The 23,170-nt window shown below is 39.3% G+C and overlaps 1 protein-coding gene across 1 annotated transcript in view; it reads left to right on the top strand.

The window, feature by feature from the left end:
• The window catches only part of dab1a (DAB adaptor protein 1a), a 378,524-nt gene that overhangs the window by 341,338 nt on the left and 14,016 nt on the right, over window positions 1-23,170 (top strand). The window contains exons 6-14 of the mRNA XM_053613929.1: window positions 2,223-2,354; window positions 5,447-5,566; window positions 5,972-6,010; window positions 7,653-7,715; window positions 10,105-10,158; window positions 14,993-15,055; window positions 16,120-16,182; window positions 16,275-16,371; window positions 21,481-22,089. Of these exons, the coding sequence (XP_053469904.1) occupies window positions 2,223-2,354; window positions 5,447-5,566; window positions 5,972-6,010; window positions 7,653-7,715; window positions 10,105-10,158; window positions 14,993-15,055; window positions 16,120-16,182; window positions 16,275-16,371; window positions 21,481-22,089 (1,240 nt within the window). The remainder of the gene's footprint in view (window positions 1-2,222; window positions 2,355-5,446; window positions 5,567-5,971; window positions 6,011-7,652; window positions 7,716-10,104; window positions 10,159-14,992; window positions 15,056-16,119; window positions 16,183-16,274; window positions 16,372-21,480; window positions 22,090-23,170) is intronic.

Raw genomic sequence — 23,170 nt, 5'->3', positions numbered from 1 at the left:
ACCCCCCCTAAAAGGAACCAGAAGCGCACCGTACTCGGACAATCTCCGGCGGTTCGTTTGTGGTTTGATTTTTTTGTGATATGTGAAAGCAATGAGATCCTGGTCCGCTTTGCGTTTCCTTTCGACATGTGTATCTGTAGGCTTGCCATACCTGCAGCCATGTTCCATCACTGCTGAAAACAACACAAAACTTTTCACCATGTCAGGTCACGGGGTTGAGTGGTTTCAGGAAATTTGGATATTTGGAAAGAGGATTGCATTAAACGGCAACTATCCTCAACAAATAAGAACGTAAAAGTGTTTCTTTTGTTTTCTCAAAAAATGAAGGAAAGAGGCTATAACAGAGCAGCACTACAATGCCGGGTAAAAGTAAAAAAATACTACAGAAGTACATGAGCACTCTTGACAAAATGTATCGAAGTGGAGAGTCTGTTGAAATGAAGGATTCCTGTCCCTTCTATGATGACTTGGATGAAATTTTGGGTGCAAGCTCGGGTCTGAGTACTTATGAAGTTGTGGTGTGAACAAGAAAGGGTCTAAGATCATGTCATTGCTGAAGAGGACCTAAAAAAGAACCAGGTTCTCTTTTGAGTCCACTATGTTTTGAACACCAAAAGGACTGAGCTCACTTTCGGCTGGTTCACTTTAAGTGAACTGGGTTTGGTTCTTTTAAAACAAACTATATGTGAAAACACCCTAAGGAACTCTGAAATTCATGTAATATTTCAACACTCATGTTGTTGTCAATAATATAATTTGTAATGAAAATTATTGTATTAAATTATAAAAGAATGCAAAATAGAAGTATTTTCACTCTCTCGTGCTCTTTTTTTTTTCATGCGCTCAGACTTTTGGACTTCACTGTATATAATGAAGTTTATTGAAGCCAATTGTAATGCTGACCAAGGTTTTTTACATGCAAGACAGTTGCATGTAAAAATGCAATTCTACTTATAATAGTGTATTATTTAATTGATAAGTCCTGCATTACATGTTGCCATGCTGCTTTCTTGTGAGTGTACCTCTGCGTGTGTATGTATTTGTATGCACAATTTTGTAATAGGTCATTATAATTGGAAGTTGGCCGTCTACATTGGTATCACATCCTTGTATTACAAGCTCAAGGCAACATTCCATTCCGTGAAATTGGTATAGGAAGGTTGCTGTTGAATGGCTTCACAAGTAATTAATCTTTCAAGGATTTTCTCTGCTTCCAATTTCAAACCACCCAGAAGGAAAGAAGGCACAGTTATTTGACGGGGAGATTTCACATCTAAAGCTCAGAAAGTGCTTGAAAGATTAAAGCTGATGGTGAAGGGGGCTTTTGTCGCTTTGTATTACATTAATCCCTCAAAGACAAACCATTTTTGTATTGTGTAGCCATAGATTTTTGTGGATTTTTAGCCTGGCATTGGACATTTTCCATGTTTTATTTAGCTTGATATGCACCCACAAGCAGAAGGCAAGAACATTTGATTAAGCATGATGTTTTTACCACTTTACCCATCCTACATTTTAGTTACTAGGTCTTACAAATGCTCCATGCTTCGCATTTCTGTGGATACATGAAATCAAAGAAGACTTTCTTCTTCTTTTTTTTCATTTTCAACCAATCAACCTTTTATATTTTTGTCTCTTGAAAGAAGTCTCAGTTTGTTTAACATGTCAAGTACTGTGCCATGTGTTTAAGAGTAGAAAATAGCACCTTACAGTCAAATGAATCCCCATGAGATGACACAGACTGCAAAACCCTCAAATGAACTGTCAAGCTCTTGAAGTGAGGAGTAGAAATTATGCCGCTGATGTTATAATGAGCAGGAGATGAGTGGGTGGAGAGGAGATGATTGCCACTTGCAGTGGATGAGTTCAGTAGATGATTGCTGTATTGCTCCAGTAGGGATACAGGAGTTTAGCAGCGGGCTGGAGGAGCCTCCCTTATGAGCTCTCGACACTCTGTGCCAATTTTTAGAACTCTTCTCTTCTGGCACAATCCTAGATTTGAGCAGTTGTTTCCTGCAAGGCTCTTTCTATTGAAAAGGCTACATACTGGCATGCAACACTAATACAGAGACACATTTATCAGGTTTATTGAAAATATCTTCTGCATATTTCTCAAGTACATTTCATCACTTCAAACTTCTTCTTCCCCATGTTTAGCTAATGTTTAGTTCTGATATGTTCACCTAATTATATACATTTACAATGTAAATTTTTTTTTTCAGGTTCTTCAGCACCACCATGCAGTTCATGAGATTTCCTACATTGCCAAGGATATCACGGACCACCGGGCCTTTGGCTATGTATGTGGGAAAGAGGGCAACCACCGATTTGTAGCCATCAAAACAGCTCAGTCTGTGAGTATGCATAATGATGTTCTCAGGATCATATATGCAACCCTTCTTTCTCCCAACAATGAGCTGAATTATAGCCAAAGTGTTCTGTTTTTATTTTGTCTGTCCATGTGTCTAAATGCCTTTTGACACACTTCCTTATGCTTCTGTTTTTGCAGAGGAGATTTGTGTGAGGTGTAGGAATGGAGATGATTGCATTGCAGTTCATTGCCTATTGTTCTCTGTGTAACTGTTGTTCCTGCTGCTTTCATGTCGTCCTGCAACTCTTTTCACCTTCCTTATCATTAGTCTGAGAGAGCGTTGTAAAATCTTTTGTGGTGTACCTGTCCTGGGACAATTAGTTGTGCTTCCATGAAATTTCTACCTGCATATTGTCAAATCAATTGCAGCGACAGGGACGTTTATGGTCTTTGCTATGGCTTTGTAGCTTTTTCCATTTTTGTGTTGTTTAATAATGTTGTTGCTAAAAACATTAGGAAACATTGCGTGAATTCTTCTCAACTATCGTTTTACAATATTCAAATTGTAACATTTTATGTAACCTTTAGATATACACTGGAACTACAGTATATTCACAGTATATTCAATAACAAAAACAAAGCTGTCTGAATACCTTCCTTCACTGTATGAAAAGTCTGCAATGTTGGGCTGAAAGTTTTGATTAAACCTTTGCCCATCTGCTCATCTAATTTGGACTCCTGCTTGCCAACTTCTCGCTCTCTCTCTCTCTCCCACTTTTTCTCTTTTACTGCACTGTATTGCTGGTCTGCAGTGCTGCAGATCTATGCTGGATGATGCTATTGATTTCCTGTTCACAGTCAATGAGTACACTGCTTCTCCCATCCCATCCATTCCCTGCTTTCTCTGAACTGCAGGCGACCCTGTGTTGTATGACACAGATGGATATAGGCAGAACTCTTATTCACTGTATTTCTGTTCTTTCTGTGGTTGATGGCCAAATTCTCATTTGTTTGATTTCAGATTTGTCTCTGCGTCTTCCACCTTTCTATTCTCCGCCAGTTTTACTTTCCCTCCTCCGGGGTTGTAACCTCTTCTGTTCATATGACTTACTTTCCCTGGTATTGGCCCTCTGCATTTCTAAAACTCTGTTTTCCCCTCCCTCTCTTCTAAAGGTATTGCTGTTCACTTGTGAAAGCAGTAGAAATAAACCCAAAGGCAAATTCTAAGTGCAAGTATTATCTGTACATTTGGGCATTTAGTGGGTTATTAGTGACATTTAGACTGCAGCAGGCAGGGGATGCATTTTTAATGATAACATGGAGCTTTGAAGTTAGCTACAAAGTGTGAGTTTGATCATATGTGGCTTTTTAAGATTCAAAGCACTTTGTACTGTCACCTCTAATCAGAGAGTATTTAGAGAGTAGCAGATGCATCAAACTCTTTAATCAAACTGAGGGGAAACATACTTACTCACTTCTTTAGAACTATGATAGTTGATAGCAGTTGATTTGAAGTCTGTCTGAAAATTAGATGTAGTGGCACAATAGACACATTTATGTGCCCTAGAAACACAACAGAATTAGTGTAGAATTCAGTAAAATCCTTGTGCATTACTTATAGTGGGTCATTCAAAGTGATTTGAGTGCCAAGATTGGCTTCTTTTGGTTTGCTTGCTACCCCAGTAAACATGCTATCAATAGTCTTTTGAGACAGATTTGACATTTCCGTTACAATCTAGTACTTTACATTGTGATAAGTAACCAAGACACAGAACTATTTTCACAAGAAGAAGCCATCTGACTGCCAGCCACAGTTAATCAAAACCCTCAAAACTATGGTTACTCACAAACAAAACTCTTTAATACATTTAGCAACATTTGAAGACTTAATACCGTGAGCATTTTTTTCAATTCACTGTCTATACAGTATCTTGCTCCAAAAAGCTCATTGTTCAAGCTAAAAATATGTGGTGTTGTGCGTCCTCAAGAATGGAAATGCAAGTTCAGTAGCTCATAGATAAACCTGTCAGTGAATGAAATAGTCTTTTATTTGATTTTTCAAAAAGTCTTTCAATTTTTCATGAATAAAGATTATATATGAAAATGAGTGAAACTCCGCCAGAAATGCAAAAGTGGCCAAATTCTATAGGAAAACTGTAGACTTGGCATCACTGGTTATACTTCTCCAAGCAACATGCATGATACTAATTTACACCTGGTTTTCTGAGGCGACGAAAATTGCTTGCAAAAACTGACTCCCACTAATTGCCCGAAGTTTAGAACATTGATTTAGTACTCTTCATCAGTACTTTCAATTTCTTTGACTTTTTTTTGTGCAGAATTCCCAGTCTTCCCACAGAATGTGCCCTAATACCGCCTACAACAGGTCCAAATATTTTAGTACATGTGGACAATTGTGTCACACTATTCAAAAGTGTGTTTTCCCATTGGAAACCTGTGTATGCAAATGTGTATGAATGGAAGAGATAGTCAAGCAGATTCCAACCTTCAAGATTCAGCTAAATGGGTAAAAGTTAGCATGATACTCTCTGATCTATTGGTGTCTGAATATCTGAGACTAAGTTAACTACACACCGGCATTATATTGAGAAAACAAACAAACAAAAAAAGCTAGCTTTAATAAATGTGCCTTTCCTAACTTAGTTAACTGGTTAGATTTAGGGCAATGGGATATGAACTTAATTAATTTCTTGACCAGTGTTGATGTTCTGTTTTTGTACAGCAAATCATGGAATTTATACAAATTGATAAATGTGGTGTACCATTCTGTAGGGCAATTAGGATAGTAGTCAGATTCACACTTTTCCAGAAGCATCCACAAGCAGCAACTACACCAGATAAACTGACTTGTTAATACACACATTACAAAGGCATGTGCAATACCCAGGTACCCCAACAGGCATTTAAAAGTTTGAGGAAAAAAAAACAAACAAATATTTTAATTCATCCAAAAAATAATTTAATGATGCCACTGGTAGGTGAAGAACAAGTTGAAAGTTCCCTTCCATATTTATGAATCTGAAATATTGAATTAGAAGTATTGAACTGAAGGAACTAAATAAATCCAATTTTCTTCTCTGATCTTTTTCTCTCCATCTCTCACTCAATCCTCAGGCTGAGCCGGTGATCCTTGACCTTCGTGACCTTTTCCAGCTGATCTATGAGATCAAGCAGAGAGAAGAGATTGAGAAAAAGGCTCAGAAAGACAAGCAGTGTGAACAAGCAGTTTACCAGGTGCCATAAACAGAAACCTACCACACACACACACACACATACACACACACACACACACACACACACACAGAACACAAATACATAAACCCACCCAGCCTTATATAAAGTCAAATCCAGAAATGGATACAATTTATTAGAAAATAAGATTCACGAGGCAGCTTTCTTCTAAGCATTCCTTTCTTTCTGAGCTGGAAATCTGCATGCAGGAATTTTTTTTCTTCCAAATTTATGTTGTCTCAAATTCTCAAAATCTGTAAATTATTATGGACGACTGATGCTTAGCTTTTTGTCAATCATAATAATTATACTCTGCCCTCATTTCTCTCCTCCTCTTTCTTCCTCTCTTTGCTCACCCTCCTTCACCAATTGCTAATTTATTTTCCCTAATGGCAATCACTCCTAAAGACCATTCTGGAAGAAGATGTGGAGGATCCGGTGTACCAGGTAACGCTGCGTGTTAAATCGCTAATCGTACTGTTTGCTTAAATGTACCCTGTCAAATTAGTCTGCCTGCTGGTTTCCACACCTTAATATGCTTTTAATCTCTCTTGTATAAATAAATATCTTTCCTTCATTTTCCATTCTCTTTTCACACAGCCTGAATTAATAAGTCTTGTAATTTCATCATTACATGTGCATAAATCCATGGTGAATCATCCTTTTATTTTTATTTATTTATTTATTTATTTGCTTTTGTCAATTTGATTGGGGTCTGTTGTGAGAATATTCAGGCATAACCCCAGCCCTGAAAGGTTTCCTAGCTCTTACTGAAAACAGACAGCTTTAACACGTATCATCCTGGGCTGTGCGTGTATGTGTGTGTGTGTGTGTGTGTGTGTGCTTCCGTTTGTATTGTTCGTTCATTGAATAGAGGTTGGTTCCAGGTAGTCTGGGGGGGACAAAAAAAAACTTGGGTTAGGTATTCCCCTAACATAATGTGTTGGCAGTGACGTTTTGAATAAGAAGTCACTGGGCTCCATTCATCTGTGACGTAGCCCTGAATGGCACAAGCTGAAATTCTAGGCCAATGACAGTAATTTGTTTAAGAAATAATACAAAATAACTTTAGACAAATCACCTATTAAGTGCGCAATAGCTTTCAGTACTAGAATCATCAGTTCTGATGCTAAGCAGGCATCCTACAAATTTGCAGCTTCCCACTGAGAAGTCTAGAAGTGGGAAGGGATTAGCCAATATCGGCAGCTATGTTTAGATTAGGAGTGAATTAAATCGTTGATACGTTATGAAATAAATGATAGAGACTGGGCTATTATCTAAAATGGCAGGGTATTTTCTGTGAGTTATAATGCTGTATAAAGAGGCAGATATGCTATTAAGTAGACTGCTACATGCTGGTAATGCTATGGAGTCTCTGTATGGTTCCTGCATCACAGAGGAATATATCACAGAAGTGGGGCTGAATAGGTCTGCTGTCTGGCATGTATGAGCTCTATGGCAATTTAGTGTGCTTATTTGCAACCCGGAGCCCAGCACCTAATTCCCCTAGAGGATTTCCCAACCCTTTGCTATGAGCAGGCCATGTTTCTGCATCACCAAGCACTCACAAGTACAGCACGTGTATCATTAAAGATGCATGAATCCTGCCACAAAGAGGATCCTGCACTGTGATTTATTTCTGCTGAATGTGGGGGAATACACTGCATCATTCTGTTTGTAGAAAAACAAAAATGTACAGCTATTGCTAGAGAATGACAATTTCAATTTCTCGATGAATAGATGAAGATCCCGTCTACTGTTTAGTTGTACCGGCTAACCAGTGATTTGATTACAGCCAGTAGATGTATACAATATACAACTTTATATTTTATTATTCAGAGTATATTTTGCAGCATATTTTCTGAATATTTGGGTATATTTTTTTGGCGGGAAGCATGACCAAAGCATCATCCAGGATAAGACTATCCACCAGGGTTATGGGGATCAGAGCGCTTCACAAGGCCATGGTCGCTGTTTTTCCTTTATGATCATTCTGCTGCCTATTCTCTTTTTTTCTCTTTCCCTTCCCCCTCCTTCCTGTTCCTGTTTTCCTTCCCCTTCGATCTCGCCTTTGCTGCCGATGTTGTAGTACATTGTGTTTGAGGCGGGACACGAGTCCATCCGTGGCCAATCAGAGGAGAGCATTTATCAGGTACATTGCCACTCCCTATGTTCTACTACTATTTACAAATAGTCCGATGCTGTTGTGGAGATAAATTGTCAGAATTCGATCGAAATCTCATTGATCAGCTTCTAAAACATCTTTTAGGAAAGAGTTTAGCCTCCATCAGAAACACTATAAATTATTTTGGAAAATTTGTCAAGGCCATGGCATCATTAAACCATGACATCATGATTGTTCTTAGGACAGCACCATTAAATAAAATCTGTATAGTCTTTGAAGGAACAGCTACAGCACTTTTCTGTGTAGCTGCCAAACTCCCACCTGTGTATTAGACAGAACAGGCAGAGCGCTATGCTACACTACGCTGCGCTGATTCACTGTGACAGCCATCTCGATGATTTACATTCTGTGCGTTTAGCACCAGGACCATGACAACAGCAGGTGTTCTCCCCTCAGGGTCCGATGTGTCTTGTCACCTGTGGCTTCAGTCAGAAACACATGATTGAGACACCAGCAAATTCACTCAGGCTTAAAACAAACAAGGGCTGCTAGCCAACATGGCCGTTAATTGTTCTGAGAGTTTATCTAGAAGTGGTTCATTGACATCGACATTTACAGAGCTTCCACTTTTGTCAAATATTAAGAAAGCGATGAGGGAATTGTCCAGGGCTGCCCATTACCTTTTAAATGAATTGCTACGCTAAGCTCTTTACCAGACTGTAAAGCTCGGTTCTTGGCGTTGCATCGGCAGTCAGCATCAAAGAGACATCAGCGTAGAAGCTGGAGCCTGATCACTCGCAGCACCCGACGCGCTAACACATCAACCAGGTCGAATTCAATCAGCGTGCACATCATGTCTTGTGTTTGCTGATTCTAAGACATTTGGGGAAAATTGTGTGCGTTGAAGATGCATTACAAGATGATGAGCGGAACCTTAGCCACCTTTTTCTAAACGTATAAAGTATTTTATGAGGCATTCATTTGTGATGGAGGCTAAGCTTCAACTTAGAAAACACTGAAAGGTACATTATTTACTCATAATAAGTTGTATATAGTTTTAAACTAGGATTTCATTTTTTCCGTATTGAATTAGTCTGATGACGGCGAGCAAAATACTCTCTACTCAGCCCAGCTTTATTGTATGTCTAGACGTATTGATGGAAATCTCCACCCGGAAGCACATTAAATATGTTTCTATTGAAAAGTTTGTCCTGTGCTTAATGATTCAGGTGCTAATTTGTTAGTTGATGCTGCATTTTCATTAATTCTGTATCAAGTAAGTGGTTGTGTGCAGCTCTGACGTTAAAATGGGCCATTGCTTGTGTGATTCATATGAGATTCTCAAGCATACAGTAACTGAAAATAGTCATTGTTAGCTCCGAAAAACAAAGCAATAGCTTCTTTCCTCAAGGAAGTTATGTTCAGCGTCAAATTATTAGTCAATTCAATGTTGAAGCTTTGGAAGCTGATCTGTTTGAGCGAAGTGTTCAGATGAAGAGGACCGGCGAAAGGACTAAAGCGCTGCCACATGCCTCTTTAGGTAGACATGAAGGAAGGGATAAATCCCACTGGCAGTACTATCAGTGAGCAGGCAGTCAAATAGCATTGTGGGTAATGTAGGAAACCAATAACCAAAGTGAAAATATACCATGATGAAAGAAAGAAAGCCAACTTGTTCATTAAAAACAAATCGTGTACACCACTGAAGATAGCATATTGATTACAAATATTGATATGCAAGTCGTTCAGGGTGGATTTTCCTTTAAAGCAAGCTTCAGGGACGTCAGGTAGCCTTGACTGTAGCTTGATTTTCGCAGCAATATTGGTAAACTGACCTTCCAAGTCTGTGCTAAGATTTATTCTGCCGTGTGAGTATGCAGCATGCATCTGTATCTCCTCCCGCGTTACTGATGAAAGACAGAAAGAGAGATTAATTGCTGCCATCTGCTTTTGATCTTTAAATGAAAGCGATGGCAGGAGAAAAAAAATAATCATTTCAAAATGAGAATGAAAACCCGCTGAGCTGCAATCAAGCAGCCTGGCAGAGGAACATTAAGAACAATGGCAAATTAGAGAAGGGAAAAGAGCTGAAAAATAAAAAGGAAATGAAATAGCAACAGTGTGTGGGTGTGTACTGGTCAGTACGTTTGCCTGAGTGGAAGGAAAGGGAAAGTGGTCTTTCACAGCAACTGAAGGGCTTTAATTTAACATGGAATCCTAATACTTAAAGGCTCATATTAGGTAGTTTTTTCTAAATATACAAATATTCACCTAAGTAGAGAGTACAGTGTTAACACACACACATTTGTACACTACAAAAACATTCAATTGCACTTTTCAAGCCCGTTTCTGAAATGTAAAGTGATGTAACTTGTGCTGTGCTCGTGTGTTCGGCTGGACTCGCCACCCACCCCAGGTCCCTACCAGCCAACAAAAGGAGGGAGTGTATGACGTCCCAAAGCGACATCCAGTGAGTGGAGCTGTGTGTGTGTGTGTGTGTGTGTGTGTGTGTGTGTGTGTGTGTGTGTTTGCCTGTCCACCTTCTCGCAAGCCTCTCAAATCTGCAGGCTTAAATCCAAGTGCAGTTTTGTAAGTTCATCATATTCCCTGCTTTATGGATGATTTTTGTGCATTTGTGTGTGTGTGTGTGTGTGTTTATCTTGCATGTTGTGTGTCAGTGGCTGATTGTTCCAGTGTATGTCCTTGCTCTGTGCATCGTAATGAGAGGCTTGCCAGGGGTTTTTGTGCTTGGTGGGTTTGCATGCTGTGTGCTTGCTTTCACTCCATGTCTATGGCCAACTGACGGCATACTCAACGCCAAGCGTCAGAGACATCACGTTAATTCCACACCATGACCGTGTCACCACAAGAATCATGCACAAGCTAATCCAAATGAGCCTGGCTCTGTATTTTACATGCTGTTTGCTGACTGCCTGATAAGACAAGACAAGCATTCAAGGTCAAACTGCCATACTGTATACTTTATATTCAGTTCTATAACTTTAGACGGGACCTGGTTAACCTCACTGTCTGATAAATTCATGCTTTGGTCATGATATGACTATTATGTTTGCGGTTTAGATATGGCTGATTCGTTCATACCAAGTGTTATTGCTGCTCTGTTTATTCAGTGCTAGCTTTTGTTCATTTCAGTACCCCTCTATTATGATATTTCTGTCATGCCAACTCTTTTTTTTTTTTTTTAGGTGAACATTAAGTTCAACCATTTTTTTAACTGGCTAGTCAGAACTGTCCATTTCAGTGTTATGCTTTTCCTTAAATCCTCAGCGTCTTCTCTTAAACCTACTCCAGTGCTAGATTTTGGTTGTTTTTTTTTGTGTTATTCTGTCTCCTGTTTTCATCCTGTGCTCTGTTCTTTTTTTATTCATCCCACCTTACTTTCGGCTCCTTCCGTTCTCTCTTTTCTTTATCCACTCTCTGAGTCCTGACCTCCCAAGTGTGCATTGCAAGTCTCCTCCAAGCTGCCAAGCTCCTATCAAAACAATATCTCCTGTACTATGATAAAACCCACACCACCTCTCTGCCTCAGCCTTCCCTTTTCTTTTGCTATACTCTCTTTTTATGCACCATTTTACAGCTACGGCGCTCAAGTCCATCCTATGTGCATACTTGCATGATCAGTCATTGTGCCGGAGATTAGCCAGACAACGTTAATTAAGTCAATGCAAAGCACACACATGCGTATAATTAGCATCTCCTGTGAGACAGTTAATGGATAGGTGGTTTGTAGTGATGAAGATTGAGGAGTGTGCAAAAGGATTGTAGGGAAATTAAATGCATGAAAGAAGGCGATTGAAAGTATCAAGAGCTTTGTGCAGGATTAGGTTGCATCAGGATATGGCCCTGCATATGTTCCCTTACAGATTAGGTAACTAAAACCACTCAAAAAAACTCTGCTAACTGTTACCATGGAGACCATTTAACCCTAATACACTCTTACATTGTGGAATTAGGTGGTATTTATCGTGGAACAACTTTATACAGGAGAGAACGGTGTCAGCTTTATATATATATATATATATATATATATATATATATATATATATATATATATAAAGCTGACACCGTTCTCTCCTGTAGCTGTAAAAGCTATATATATATAGAGCTTGCTTTATTACAAAAGTACATCCGTCCTCAACAGTTGGTAGTCTGTTCTCCATCGTAAAGCTGCGCAATGTGGGTATGATATTATATCGATTGTACTTCTCTGTTGCATGAGTAGACTATACGCTTTTGATTGACACATGTCTTATCACTACAGTAACCTATAGTTCCTAGTCATTTCTCTTGAACTTTCCATGGTGATCCTTCAGGGAGTGTAAAAGACGAATAGTTGACATCTCTGCTAATATTACTGTTGCCTGCCTGAGCTACTGGGTCCAGTAAACACTGATGAATCCGGCTCTGCGACCTTCAAAATTACACCAAGTGTTCACCATAGCCCAGGCAGGTCGTAAATACAATTCACACAAGATGTTATAGATGCTTGCTGTGCCCTTTGTTTTTTTTTGGTTTTTTTTTGGGCAGATGTGCTCGAACCAGGGACCCCTGGGCTAAAAAAAAAGAAAGTTAAAAAAGACAAACCTCCTTATGATCACAACAAAATGTTATTTTATACATATGTTTTTTATATATATATATATATGTGTGTGTATATATATGTATGTATATATATATATATATATATATATATATATATATATATATATATATATATATATATATATATATACATAGTCCAACTACTGAGATACTTAATAATACTGGAGCAACTGGAACTTTTTTTATCCCTAAAACTTCCACATATATCCCAAACCAGTTACACTGTATTAAAACGCAGATTGAAGACATAACTAACCATGGTTAGACAAGAACAGGACAGTTGATGGTGGTAAATTGGTCTGTCAATGGATGGCCATTGGATGAAAAAAAAAAAGGCCTAAAAGAAAGTACAAGAGCATTATTACACAAAAACATTATTATACTGGCAAGATCAACTCTTGATGAAATATCATGAAGGTACCAGACGAACTAGATCTGCTTATTGGGGTTGATATTTGGAGGTCGTTTGAACCTTGACCAGGTTGAGTTTTGAATCTGGCTATAACTAACCTTAAAAACTACTTACTTTTACTCCTTTAGTAACGGCTTTATCCTGGTCAGGTGGCCTGGTCAACGTCCCAATAATTTCCTCCTGTCTAAAATGATGGCTGATAAACAAATCTTTTCCTGGTAATGACTGTGGTGAAACAATGGTGGAAAAACACCTTTAGCTTTCAGCTATTTATATTTATCACCCCACCTTCAGGCATTCTTCCATATGAATTAAGAAAATTAGAAAAATCTGTGACTGCAGATAAAGTTAATACCACTAATGCCATTAACATGACTGGTACAGAATTTGGTGCTTGCGGTGAGAATTCACGATGACTATACAATATGTGCAGTTAGTGTTATAGTGACAGAACCTTAACGGACATGGATATCCATGAAAACAGTACATAATGGTGAATTCTTTCAAAACATGAAGGCTCGGAAATGCAGCGTTTTACTACAGAATAGCTAGTATTTATTTATTAGTATTTTATAGCTAGGATTTATTAAAGAATGCTTTCATTTTCAATGTTATATGCAGTAGGGTCCTAAACTCTGAGACCACATTGAAAATCTGGGATTTTTTTTTACATTTAAAATTAGAAGTAAACAGAAGGTTCTAGAGTTTTTAAATCAAAGAAAGTAAATGTTCAAGATATTGAACATTTACTTTCAACATTTACCTTTACTTTGAATATAGAAAGTAAATGTTCGATATCTCGAATATTAAATATTTTACTTCCTTTGTTTTAAAAATTCAAAATTATTTACTTCCAATTTAAAATATAAACTAATTTTTTTTATTATTATTTCCAATTTAAAATGTAAACAAAAATTAGCATTAGTGGATTCTGCACTATTTCTAGGTCCCTATTTAAATGTAAGCAAATGTGTGATATTGCCCATATTAAGTGCTTTGTACATAAGGTCAGATTCTCCTCATGTCTAATCTCTTCTATTGAAGCACGTGTTCAGACGACACTGGATGGATTTGATCTAAAATTGATCATAAGGATTTGCGCAAACTTCATGCCAGCTCAAGTGCACACTGTCATTAAAGCAGAAAGTGAACGAACCAAATACTAAGAAACTCTGAGATTCATGTAAATATTCTACTCTTCGGTCAATAATATAATTTGTAATAAACCTTGTGTTCAATTCGAAAAGAGTGCAAAATTGAACCATTTTCACTAGTGCTCTCAGACGTCTTGGACTCCACTGCGGACTTTCTCTCTTTCACTTTCCACCTTCTTTCAGCATTAGTAGGAGTGAAATGGCGGTTGGTGGCAGCAGGACGTCTCCCATTGCTTTTTCATCACAGTCAGCTCTTATCTCTCTCCAAGGTCGTTTTAATTAGCTACTGCTACTTGCCGTCTGTCCTTTCATGCTAAATGCTATGCGCTAACACGAAGAGGCCATTGGGCTAATGATCCTCTGGTAAAAACTTGCCAGTCTAGCCCTGTTTACCAATTTGGAGTCTGCTTCCTCATAACGTCTTTTATTTAACAGCATGAATGCATGAGTGTGTTTGATTGTGTATGCTTGCACTGTCAGTTCTGGTGATATGAGTAAAATGGATTTGTGCCCCTCTACTCTGCACCTCTCTTTTCTTCTCTTGTCCTTCCATAAGTCGGAGGTATTTTATAGCGCTGCAGGATGTGAGATGATAGCAGATTGTTGTTCATGGTCCCCTGCTCTTCTCCAACTGGAGAAAGAGTATGCTCTTTAGGGAGGCCTTTACAGTACCAGCACATTACTTTCCCATTAAAGCCCTTCTGGCAGCTCTGCGGAAGAAAACCGAACTGTTTGCTTTTCCCCGGTGCCCCTGTGCTTATGGTTGAGCTGGGGTTTAGTCTGAATGAAAATGAACATAACATTATTAGTAGATATTCAGATATCCAAGGCCTGTTACATTCAGAGAGAAGTCAGGCTGGAGTGTGCAGAAACCATGTGTGAGGTAGTGAGCTAGAGGATGGGGCACAAAATCCTCCAAAAGGACCTATGACCTTCCTTACACAGGTAAAGTCCTGCCCATGCCGTTGTAATCTATAGCACCTTTTCAATTCACAACCTCATTCTATTGCATATGTTCACCTTCTCCCATGTGTGTGTGTATGACTATGTGTGAGTGTAAATGTTTTTCCATCTCATCATCTCATGTTCCACCTAACCCCATGCTGCTATTTCAGAATGAACATAATGGCCAGACCAAACTGCTGGATCTAGATGCTGATCTAGAGCTGTTTCCTCAGGTAAGGTACACAGTGGTAAACAAAATGAGTAAAAAACGCTCAGCTTCAGTGCCTCGACTTCTGTATGATGGATGGATCAGCCATGTTGTTTTGAAATGGCAAAGTTAAAGTGATCCATACACAACCCTTATTTACTCTATTGCCACCACGCTCTGTAAATGATATAAAGTGAATGTCACACTACCTGCCATAAGTGTTTAACGGCCCACTGTGTGTGTGTGTGTGTGTGTGTCTTGACGTGCCCTTGAAATGACCTGAAAGTCCAGCAGTAACCTAAATATGCCCTTTTTTCCCTACTGAATCAGACACCTGACCTTTCATTAGTGACCCCTTCTTGTTTCCTTTGAATATAACCCTCCTCAGGCCAAGATATTTCCATACCAACCAGCCAGTACAATAAAAAGAAATAAATGTCTCGGTGCCGTTCTCGGTATGTAGCCTCATAGGACACCTAGTGTGAGCTGAAAGGTCAAACACATCATACGTAGATGGTGGACGTGTGTGTATGTGTGTTCAGCTGCTGTGCATGTGAGTTTGGACACCGATTTGTTCTCTTGCAAATCTGCACAGGCTGTAAATGCTCCAAGAAAGTCGTTCTGAAAGTGATATATTGTCATTTATCCCATCTTGTGCTTCTTGCACATTTCTGCTTATGTGTTAAAAATCTTCATATGAATAAATATAGGCGCTGTAAACTAATTCCAGACAAGTTCTGGTGTGAAACTTCACTAAAGCGGAATATCGGAATTTGTGTATTTGCAAAATATCTAATTACTTATAATGACTGGATTAGGCCAAATTGGTATACACTGTTATAGTTTATATAAGGATATTTATTCCCCGTGATCCTTCTGTCTGTACGTGGTGGGTATAAGTCATAACCTCATTTCATCTTCATCATAATCCATAATCCATACAATGTTCACACCCTGCTGATACTGGGCAACTATGTCTGCTCATGCCACCTGTTTACTCAGAGGTAGGTGTCAATCGTATGGAGGAACAAAGGGAGTCAGCAAATGAACAGTGATTTTACTGTCTCATCTTTTCTCTCTTTACTACAGAATATCCACCAATTAGAGCTTTTTGGAGACATGTCCACTCCACCTGATATCACCTCTCCCTCAGTGAGTGCGCGCACACACTCACACACTGACACACAGTTTTCTGTGTTTATATCATTTGCATATGTACACGGTGTGTTTGTGTTTGCTTTCAGACACCCGCCTCTCCGGCTAGCGCTCTCGACCCAACGCTGCTCCACCAGCCCCCCTCAGAACTGTTTGCTGCATTCAACCCTGCCTCTGTGCCCTCAGGTCAGTTTAACTATTTATGTGTGAGATGGAGAGAGTGACAGAGTAAATGAAGTGTTCTCTCCTCTTGCTGTAGAATATGAATGCTCTCATTACCCGCCTGTATACTCGGTTGCTTAGCAAAAGCTTTACAAAGAGGACTGAATTAACTACCTAGTGTAGCCCCAGCCCCAGTGTGTTTGTGTGAGATTGTGTCTGTGTATTGTCCCTCAGGTTAGTTTGTTTAGCGCGGTCATAAAGAACTAAGCATTGAACCGATTCTGACGGAGTTTTGTGGCTGTCCCTGGGTATGTCTATGTATCTGTGGGCTTTCACAAATCTCTAAGAACAAGAAGAATTAGGCACAAGAATAGCTTAGTGCTCGCATATTGATGGGGAATAAGGCAGATTTCCATTCTCAGTTCTAGCACATATTCTCGGTTAGAAATATGATATGGCACATAGGGTGTGATATTCATAGTGTGGCACAGTTGCATTTTCCAACCCACTTTCCAAAAATTGTGCTAATATTCCTGCCTATCAAGACCCATGTCCAAATGGTGTTTTCCTGACTTCAAGCAAAGTCTTAAAGCGCACCTATTATGATTTGCAACATGCCTAATTTTGTTTTAAAGATCTCGAACAATAGATTTACATGCATTCAAGGTCAAAAACACTTTAATGTGCTCATAATTTAAATTGCAGCATTACATTTTCCTCGCAGTGTCACAAACGACTTGTTCAGTGATCCGTTCAAAAGGATTCGTTCTAAACTCCTCCTTTTTGAGAGCATACTCTGCTCTGATTGGTCAGATGTCTCAGTCTGCTGTGACTGGTCTACCGCTGTCAGCGAGCAGCCGATGAAGACCAGAGGAGGGGCTTTTAGTTAGTACAGGAAGTAAGTCTGGAATCACTAACGACTCGTTTCAGATGTTCAGAATCGCTTCCTTCTTTTGGTAGTCAATAACTCCGTTTGTCGTACGCTTTGATTTTTGAAACGTCGCAGACTTTTTAAATTCACAAACAGCTATTTAACACACTACATGAAAGGTAATATTAGAAAAACCAAAATAGGTGCACTTTAAAAGTCCTGTCCTATTTCTTACATCCAAATTTTGTGGTAGCACATTATTAATGTCTACTAGGCTTCAGAACACATCATTCAACTACTAACTAAAAAAAAAAAAAAGAACAGCTGTTGTTGAACTTTGTGCCAGACAGTTGAAACAAATCATATATTTAATGATCAGTAGAATATCTCACAAAACGAATTAAAAAATTGTCCTCACCAAATTTATTGCCATTATAGAGACAAAGAATTATACAAGAGCAGGGCTGTCAAACTCTATTCTATCTGGGTTACAGCAGGATTCTTTTGGGTCATAAACAAAGACATTTTTTAATGTATTTTTATGTATTCTACTGATAAACATCTATAACCTTCGCTTTGAAACCAGAATAGGACAATATTAGGAAAAATATTAGCTAGCAGACAATTATCGACTGCATGTACTGTTCAGTGATAACATTTATTGTTCTGATTTCATTCTGACTTGCATCAAACAAAGCACATTGGTATTAATTTTAATCACGGTTTCAGCCCAACCACAGATGCGAGCCCACGTACTGTACGTTCTGTCAGCCAGATAGTTTAAACCTCGGAACCCAACAAAATATCATGGGAGTGCAGGTAGGAACTGACAGTCAGATATGAAACTTACGAGCCAAAGAAAGGTCATGTTCATTAGCACAGAGCCTTTAAAATGCTCATGAGGGACTGTGTAATGGACACAATGCATTTCATTCACTCATAATTAATTAGGGCTTTATTCTGGTTTAGGTCACAGTAGTGCATCACTAAATATTATGTTTATATTTTGAGAAAAAGAACCAAATACGTTCATCAGAAAATATCATAGGCATGTGTAAACAGAATAACAGTCATAACTGTCAGTAATAATAGTGAAACATTCTACAAGAGATTTCTTCAGGAAAGGGCAGGAATGGGATTTAAAAAAACAAAACAAAGAAAAACATCCCAAGTGCACCACTACCACAGACAAATAAAATTTAATCATATGTTATTATGAAAGTGTCACACTCTGCCGACATCACACTCTTAATCTCGGCCTCAGGCTCTCTCAGGCCACAAAACATCCAATATCTTTAGGCCACAAGCTTCTGATTCTCAGACATTGCAGTCTGATTGGTACACACTTTCATGCATACGCACTTCTGTGCATTGGTTCACAGTTATGAAAGAAACTTTAAGCACAGTGAGTTTTTTGAAGCAGTTCATGTTCGCACAACCACACACACATTCACGTCACACGTCTTTGGATTGGGGTAGGAAACCAGAGTGGCCAGAGGAAACCTCTGAGGTATGGGGACAAAATGCAAACTTGACGCACGTAGGGCGGAGGAGGGATTCGAACCCCAACCCTGGAGATGGATTATTTGACACTTCTTTATGAAAATGAATACAGGAAAATGTCTATATTTGATAATAATAACATCTCTAACAATTATGTCAGATATGACAGGCAGTGTGTAGATGTTAGTTTGTCTATCGTTACAACTTTCTTGCCATAGGGTTTCTTTTATGGGGAACTCAACACAACGCTTGTGCTGCAAATGGTTTGTCATCTCTGCCTACACTGTAACACACTTTAGTTTAGCTTACACGTCTGAGACAGCTGCTGCAGCCAGATTGACTTGTTCTAAGACACTAAACAGTGTATGATTAATACATCTGGAAGCACACACTACATCACTCCACCCATCTGTCTATGTGTTGCTCTGTAAAACTCAAAATATTAGAAGCCTGGAGCTTGCTGAGCCAAGTGCAGACCTACCTGCCCTTCCTTCTCTGAACCCCTCAAGTTCATTTCAGCTAACAAGATTACACTTCATACACTCCTCGTCATGGCAGGCGAGTCTCTCCAGATTGATTTGACTTAAAGAATGAATCGTTTCATCCTCCTTAACCATGATTGCATACGCTCACCAAGCCTTGATTAATTTTACATACTTTTCTCTGTTTATTGTTGTGGGATAAGATGCAACTAACAAGCAAATAAGCTTTAAAAAATAGGTCAAGTAAATTGTGGTTTATGCCGTTGGTGCAAATCAGAGGAAAAATTTTTGCTAACCAAAAGGAAGTGTTGTGATATCAAAAGGACTTTTTTTCCCGGATTGGGCCTTGGGGTGTTAGGTACAGAGACCCAAAAAAATAACAAAAAAAGATGTTCAAAGATCTTCTACTTGTGTATGGTTTGCAAAAAGACCTTATTGAAATCATTTTGCTTCATATCAGGCCCCTTGTTTGCTGTTGCATTTGATGCACTGTTGGTGTGACTCTTGACGTAGTGTAATATATTTTCTCATATATATATATATAATATATGTATATAGTCAGGTACTGCACAGGTATTATCCAGGCTGCGATCTGACACTCAGCGTGCTCAAGCAGCTCGGAGCTCCTGGGATCTCATGACTTTTTTACGTTGACGTGTGTTTGGTTCTATTTTCCCCTTGATTAGTGTGTCTATTTATACACTTGTGTTTCTGTGTTATGCCACGAAGTACACACTCAGTTACTGTTTATCTTTCACATTACCAAGCCTTGTTTCTATGTTCTTTGTTCTAGTTTTTGTCTCATTGCCTGTTTCTCGATTCACGTTTTCCACTCGCCTGTTTATCGATTTTTGATCTTGCCTTATGATTGGGATTTGTCTGCTTGCCTCTCTTATATGAAGCTTTAAACTGCAATTGCATCTGTCTGTATTCCAGTTACGTGAGATATACACACACCCCTGTATATACAGACAGGTGACAAATTAAAGGTATAACCAACATAAAGTGTCTCATGTAAGCAACATGAATAGTTTCATTAGTGAACACCATTCCTCTAAAAGATATACTATGAATTAGGCTTCTGATGAAGTGTTTTTCCACATTTATTAAAAAAAATAAAATAAATAAAATCTCCCATAGGTTTGAAATCTGGTGACTGTGAAGGCCATAGCATGTGATTTGTCATTTTCATACTCATCAAATCATTCAGTGCACTGGAAGAGATCACTCCCATCAGGATAGAAATGTTCCATTATAGGATAAAGGTGATTAGTCAGAATAACTTTGTATTGATTTGCAGTGACACTTCACTCAAAGCAGACAAGTGGACCCAAACTGTGCCAATAAAAAGCCTCAAATGTCTTTGGCCTCACTTGACAATCATGTCATCAGCATTATATTACTCTGACACCAGAAAATACCCCGAGCTTCAGTAATGTCCTATGTCATTTCACCCAAGACAACATCATGACACAAACTAATGTCACCAAAAATCTGTCACTCAATATACTGTATATTGTATGTTTTGCATTTTGATTGAAGATTACAGAAAAACAAGAATTTTGTCTTTTAAGATACTGATTGATCTTGCACCTTATCATCAAGCACATCAACTAACAAGGTATTATATTAGTCTAATATTAATAGATATTATTACACTTTTGTGCCTATATATTTCCATAACACATATCTTTAAGCTCATCCAATTTCTTTATCATACAACCCTGCCATCTTCCAGCACTGCACATAATATAACAGGCACTCTCTGAAGGTGTGTGTGGTGTTCCCTGTGGTGCTGGTCATTTGAAAGAGGGAGATGCATAATGAAATAAGGACTCACATGATGTGAGTCAGATTTCATAATGGTCTCCTCTAAAGCTGTTCATTAGGCCTGGACCCATTGTGAGCGGTAATTACAGTACTTCATCTGAGCTTTAAAGACCTTTTCACTGAGGAGAACTAGGTCATCTTCTTCTGCACATTAAGGTTCATGGCCTCACTCCAAGACTCTTTAGCTTGAATGGTGGTTAAAGCTGATAGGGGAATGGGATCACTGATAATTATGGTCCTATGTTACACTTATTAACACTTATTAATGAGTGTTAGTATTAATATTACCACTTTATGTAGTCCTATTTGAAGGGTGTTGCATCATGGTCCTACTGTAAACTCATATGACACTGATATTTCTTACTGACATTAAATGATGTCCATAAATGACTCATAGACTGTATCCTTCTATCCCTTTCCCTCCCTTTACCTTTGCCCTACCTTCAGGTTATGTGACAATGGGAGCAGTGCCCCCTGGCTGGGCACAGCAGCAGTTTGCAGCCCAGGCACCACTGGCATTCGGAGTTCAGTCACCAGTTCCTATGGCTCAGGTGTTACCTGGTGGGCAGCCGCTAATATGGGGCCAGGCCAACCTCTTCCCTGCCACACAGCAGCAGTGGGCAGCTATGGCTGGAGCCCACTTCTCACCTGCTGCCTTTGTCCCTGCACAGACCATGGGACCACTCCCAGCTGCTATGTTCCAGGCACTGGCACCCATGCCCATGGCGGCGGCATGTCCCACCGCTGGTCCTTCCCCAGGCACACCAACCGCAGGCACCTCAGCCTCCACGGCCTCTAGTCCGCAACATGGTGAGCGTTCAATGCCTGGACAGACCAAGATGAGCAAGGAGATGTTCAAGGACTTCCAGATGGCCAAGCCACCACCCGCAGGTACACGTAAGAGTGAGCAGCCCAATCTGGCCTGCACCACAGACGCTTTTACCAGCTACTTCAGCCGGGTGGGACTGGCACAGGACAACGATGACTGTGATGACTTTGACATCTCCCAAATGAACCTTACTCCCGTCACCTCCACCACACCGTCCACCAACTCACGTGAGTTGAATGCATGAATCAAACATACTGCTGTTGAGACTGTTCCATCACTGCAGCAGTCTCATTTTGAAGTAGCATGTGAACCACAGGGTGTTGAGTCTGAACACAGTATCTATAGGTTAACACAAAACAGAGCACACTCTATTTGGTAGGATGTTTTTTCTTATTTTAATGGGTAACATTGGTAGGTCATCAGTACTATTCTAAGTCTTTAATTTGATGTTTTCATCTGTGATTTCAAACACTTCGTTTCCCCCTGTGCCCCAAATACAGCTCATTTAAAGTTGATCGCTGGCTCAAGTATCAACCATGCCATAGCCATCAGTGGCCAGGAGTAGAGGAAAGCATAACTGGGAAGGGTGGAAAAGAACTTTCATATGTTCCCTGTCTATCAGAGCAACACTAGCAAATTAAGAAAGCAATTTGTGCTCTTCTCCAAACATGTTCAGGTGTCTTAAAAAGGTTTTGACTTTGTTTCTTGGAAGCAGCACATATTGGCCTTCACCCTGACAAGCACTGAGTTTCAGGCTTCAGGTTTATATGGTTTTATGGTTTCAATATACCTTCTAGAGTGCCCTGCGATGGGTTGGATCCCCGTCCAGGGTGTCCCCTGCCTTGTACCCCGAGTTCCCTGGGATAGGCTCCAGTCTCCCCTTAACCCTGTCTAGGATAGAGTTTAAGATGCTTTTGACACATAGAGAGAGAACCATTTTGGGGAAGAGCATTTTTATAAATTTTTACAATCTAAACAACCATATTTTTTAAAATAAGATTACTTAAACATTCCTAAATATAACTGTTATGAATTTTAAAAAAATGAAAACAGAGAAGCTTCACCATCCATTTATGGTGTGCACCTGTACAAAATGTTCTACATCAGATCTAGAACTACAAAATGGCCATTCACCACACTACATTAAGTCTGAGACTGAGACATTAGCCTGTCTCTTCATCCTTCTGTCAGGCTTTGACAGTGGTCCAGTGAGTATTGATGCCGCCTCACAGCACTATGGTTCCCAGTTCAATTCTGAGCTTGGGTTAATGTCTGTGTGGGGTTTCCGTACACGTTCTTGTAATGTCT

Source organism: Ictalurus furcatus, chromosome 25, assembly GCF_023375685.1.
Source record: "Ictalurus furcatus strain D&B chromosome 25, Billie_1.0, whole genome shotgun sequence".
Lineage (NCBI taxonomy): Eukaryota > Metazoa > Chordata > Actinopteri > Siluriformes > Ictaluridae > Ictalurus > Ictalurus furcatus.
This window is presented reverse-complemented; position numbering and strand designations above follow the sequence as displayed.